Source organism: Manacus vitellinus, unplaced genomic scaffold, assembly GCF_001715985.3.
Source record: "Manacus vitellinus isolate BGI_N305 unplaced genomic scaffold, ASM171598v3 scaffold_32_pilon, whole genome shotgun sequence".
In the NCBI taxonomy this organism is placed as follows: Eukaryota; Metazoa; Chordata; class Aves; order Passeriformes; family Pipridae; genus Manacus; species Manacus vitellinus.
Genome location: NW_021940460.1, coordinates 3,055,632 through 3,059,298, shown reverse-complemented (window position 1 = coordinate 3,059,298; position 3,667 = coordinate 3,055,632). Strand labels below are relative to the sequence as shown.

Below are 3,667 nucleotides of genomic sequence, written 5' to 3'. Positions count from 1 at the left end.
CCACGCCCTGAGCTTCCCGGCCCTCCGGCGCCTGGTCTACTCCACCTGCTCCCTGCACCGCGAGGAGAACGAGGACGTGGTGCAGGCTGTGCTGCAGGAGCGGGGCTCAGCCTTCAGGTGGGTCTGCCTGGGGGGTTCAGGGGGCTGTAGGGCAGGGTTTGGTGCTGACCCTCATTCCAATCCACAGGCTGGTGGCCGCCTTCCCATCCTGGCCCTGCCGAGGGCTCGCTGCCTTCCCTGGAGCCGAGAGCTGCCTCCGAGCGTCCCCGGCAGAGACCCTCACCCAGGGCTTCTTCGTGGCTGTGCTGGAGCGGTGCGAGGAAGGGGCTGATGCCCCCAGGTGAGAGGAGGGCTCTGAGGGGCTCCAGCTACTTCTGGGGGGCACCACGGCCAAGGCCAGGGTTGCTGGGCACCCAGGGGAGGGTGTGAGGAGAGGTGGAGGGGTCTGGGTGGGTGCAGGAGCAGGAGGCAGGAGCTGGGGCACTGGTGGGTTGGCTCAGGATGTTTGCTCTTGTCTGCAGCTCCCTGCCTGTGGCAGCTGAGGAGAAGCCACAGCGCAGAGAGGAAACGGAGCCAGGAGCAGCTCCCAGGAAGAGGAAAAGGAAAAAGCAGCGGGTGAAAGAGTGAAAGTTTTTTGGACTGCCCCCTGCCCAGCTGGGGCTGCAGGGAACACTCCCACTGCCTGGGCACAAGTCAGGCTTTGTGCCAGCTGCAGCTGCAGCGGGAAGTCTGTAACCCCTGCACTGAGTGCCAGCCCTGGGGTCACCTCAATACCAGGGAGGGGGAACTGGTCACCCAGGGCTGCCCCTTGCAGCCAACCCCCCCTCAGGTTTGCCCCCAAGGCAGCCCCCACTCTGCACCCTGCAGGGTTGGGGTGCTGCAGCTCAATGAAAGGGGTTGTTTTATCATGTTCCCCCCCCCAAAAAAAGTCCTGACCCCAGCCTGATGTGGAACTTCAAAAAAGCCTTTAACTGTAGAAATGAAGCAGAATAAAGTTTCTCTACCGTCGTTTCCAGCTTGTTTGTGCAGTCCTGCCCTGCTCATAGTAGAGGCAAAGTAGGAGGGGAAAAAGTGAATTAATAATAATGATAATCCTGCCCCTGCACCTGCCTTTGACCAGGGGGAGCAAGGACACATGAGCCAGAGTGTGCTGGAAGTGGCACCTGAACCCCACCAGCCCCACGTGTCCCTGCCCAGCCCCAGGAATCGCACACGTGTGAACACAGTCGTTTTATTTTAAACCAGGGACAGAAGAAGCAAGGAAACAAAAATTGCACATTCACGCTAAAATCCTCATCAGCCACACCAGGAATGATCCAAGTCTTCAGTCAGTTAAAACCCAGCCTCTCTCCAGGCACAGGGGGCTCTCCCGGCAGGGGCTGTGTGGCAGGGAAGGGACAGCCTGGCACCTCACAGGGCTGGGCGTGTGGGACTACACGGTGCCCTCACCTTGTCCCTGCTCATTCCCATCTCCCTCTGGCACACAGGTCTTGCTGGAGCAGACCTGGCCAAACTCTGGCACCCCTGAGGACAGGGAGTGGGCGCTCTCCTGGCCCACCACCCTGCCTGGGGCAGAGGGAGGGATACCCAGGGTCAGTCTTGGTGGGCACTAATCCTGTCCCAGCCACTTCCTTAAACTCCAAGGATATGTTTCTTCAGCCTGGCTGCTCTCAGCCCACTGCACCCTCAGCTATGCTGGTGAGGGATGGCCAGAAACACCCCTACCAGCACCTGCAGGTCCTTTGTGTCCTCTCTGTGCCACACAGAGCCTGTCACCTGCCCTTCCCGCCCGGAGAGACACCTTGTCCCTGGCACTCAGCACCGTAACATGAGAGCTCCTGCTCCTCACCCTCAGAGAAATAATTAAAAAAAAGAGAGAAAAAAAAAAGAAAGAAAAGGTTTAGTCACATCCACATACATCACATTTAAAAGGAAGGGGATGATGTACAGCAGGGGGAGCATGGCAGAGCCCACAGGATGCAGCTGCCTTTCCCAGCACAGCACATCTTGGTGGGCACAGCCGGGGTGGGAACAGCTAAGCACTAACAGCTGGCAACCTCACTGAACCAAGCTTGAAGGAATTTGAAGGCAATTTAGCTTAAATATAAAAATAAATTTTTATTTTGTTAAAAAACGTTTAAATATTTGTAATCTTTTTTTTGTCTTTTTTTCTTGCTTTTTTTTTTTTAATTTAGACCTCAGCAGACACACACACTCACACGGCTCGGAGAGTAAAAACCTGGCAGCAGAGCACTCCTGGGAATGGGGTGCCCAGCCCTTGCCCTGGGCAAGGCAGGGGGTGGCTCTTGGGTGACCCCCAGCTCCGGCAGTCTCTTCCCATGAAGCTCCCAGGCAGGGAAGGGTGGGATCCCCGCTCCTGGCTGGATGGGGACAGGGGAGGCAGCATTGCAGCTCCTCAGAGCTGGTAAAACCCAAAGGGAGGGGGATGAGCTAAAAATGAAAAGCACTTTGGACTTGGGAGGGGTGAGGAGAACCCATCCGCTCTGGAATCCTGGGAGTGGCTCCACATCTCCCCCTCCCAGGTGGGGAGGGGGCACCAGGAGTGAGGGGAACGGAGGGGAGAGACTGCCAGGGTTGAAACCTCCCCCGGCCCAGCTGCCTTTCAGTCACGACATGGAAGGGACAACTCCCCAGCACGAGCAGCCACGCAGTGATGCTACTGTCAACACCCAATTAGCTGGGGCACGTCCCCCCCCCAGGGACCGGCGCCCCCCAAAAAAGAAACTCCAAACAGCAAATCCGGCATAACCAACATGCCGCCACACACACGGTTCAGCTCTTCCTCCAAACTCGATTCAGTGAGCGCACAACGGGAGCACGGACAAAGCAGACCAGGGGGAGCGGGGTGGGGGCAGCCCACAGCCCCACGGGGCAGCGGGGATGGGAGAGGGGTGGGGGGATCCCCATCCTCACCCTGTGCCTCCAGCACAGGCCCAGGGGTATGGTGTGTCCTCGGCTAGAGGTGACAAATTAGGTCACTCAGCTGCAGCCATGCTGGTCATCCACGGCACCGGGGCAGCACCAGGCTGGCAACAACCCCAGTGGCAGGGATGGGACCGTGTTCACCAGGCCACGGGATGACAATGGGAAAGACTTTGGGACTGGTGAAGATGGGGTCCCTGGGCAGCCTGGAACTGCAGCATGGCCCCAGTGGGGCTCCGAGCGGGACACAGCCCCAGGGCTGGCTGAGGGCTGGGGGGGGCACAGGAACAGCTGGAAGAAGCAAATGGGGAAAAATTTACACGTCATTAAACATGGCAAAATAAAGTGAGGGAAGGGACATTGTGGATATGTACAGAGGGTCGTCCAGCCTTGGCTCTGAACTGTTCAAGTAACAAGAGTTTGGTTTATCCCATCCCAGCCACCCGGCACAGGCTCCGGTGGGTGGCAGGGATGGGGCCTGGTCCCACCACGGGGACAGCTCCAGCCTGGAGCCCCCCACACGTGGGCCAGAGGGGCCCAGCAGCACCGGGGTCACTTTTTGCGGGTGTGCTGCCTCCGTGCCTGCAGCCGCTGGCGAGCGCCCGTCTTGGATCCTGCCCCGATGGAGAAGGTGGGGGTGGACGAACCTGGAAGCAGAAAGGTGGCTCAGGGCCCTGCAGCCTTGGGGGCAGCATAATGCCCACCCTGGGAACAGTGTGATGCC

The 3,667-nt window shown here is 58.9% G+C and overlaps 2 protein-coding genes across 2 annotated transcripts in view; one reads left to right on the top strand and one right to left on the bottom strand.

Moving 5' to 3' along the window:
• Nucleotides 1-1,011, top strand: part of NSUN5 (NOP2/Sun RNA methyltransferase 5) — a 3,558-nt gene extending 2,547 nt beyond the window's left edge. Inside the window, exons 8-10 of the mRNA XM_029961243.1 lie at nt 1-117; nt 188-340; nt 522-1,011. The exon at nt 1-117 is cut by the window's left edge and continues 36 nt beyond it. Coding sequence (XP_029817103.1) covers nt 1-117; nt 188-340; nt 522-627 — 376 coding nt within the window. The 3' untranslated portion in view covers nt 628-1,011. The remainder of the gene's footprint in view (nt 118-187; nt 341-521) is intronic.
• Nucleotides 1,012-1,217: 206 nt separating this feature from the next.
• Nucleotides 1,218-3,667, bottom strand: part of LOC103759502 (nuclear envelope pore membrane protein POM 121C) — a 16,624-nt gene continuing 14,174 nt past the window's right edge. The window contains exon 12 of the mRNA XM_029961242.1: nt 1,218-3,590. Within this exon, the coding sequence (XP_029817102.1) occupies nt 3,496-3,590 (95 nt within the window). The 3' untranslated portion in view covers nt 1,218-3,495. The remainder of the gene's footprint in view (nt 3,591-3,667) is intronic.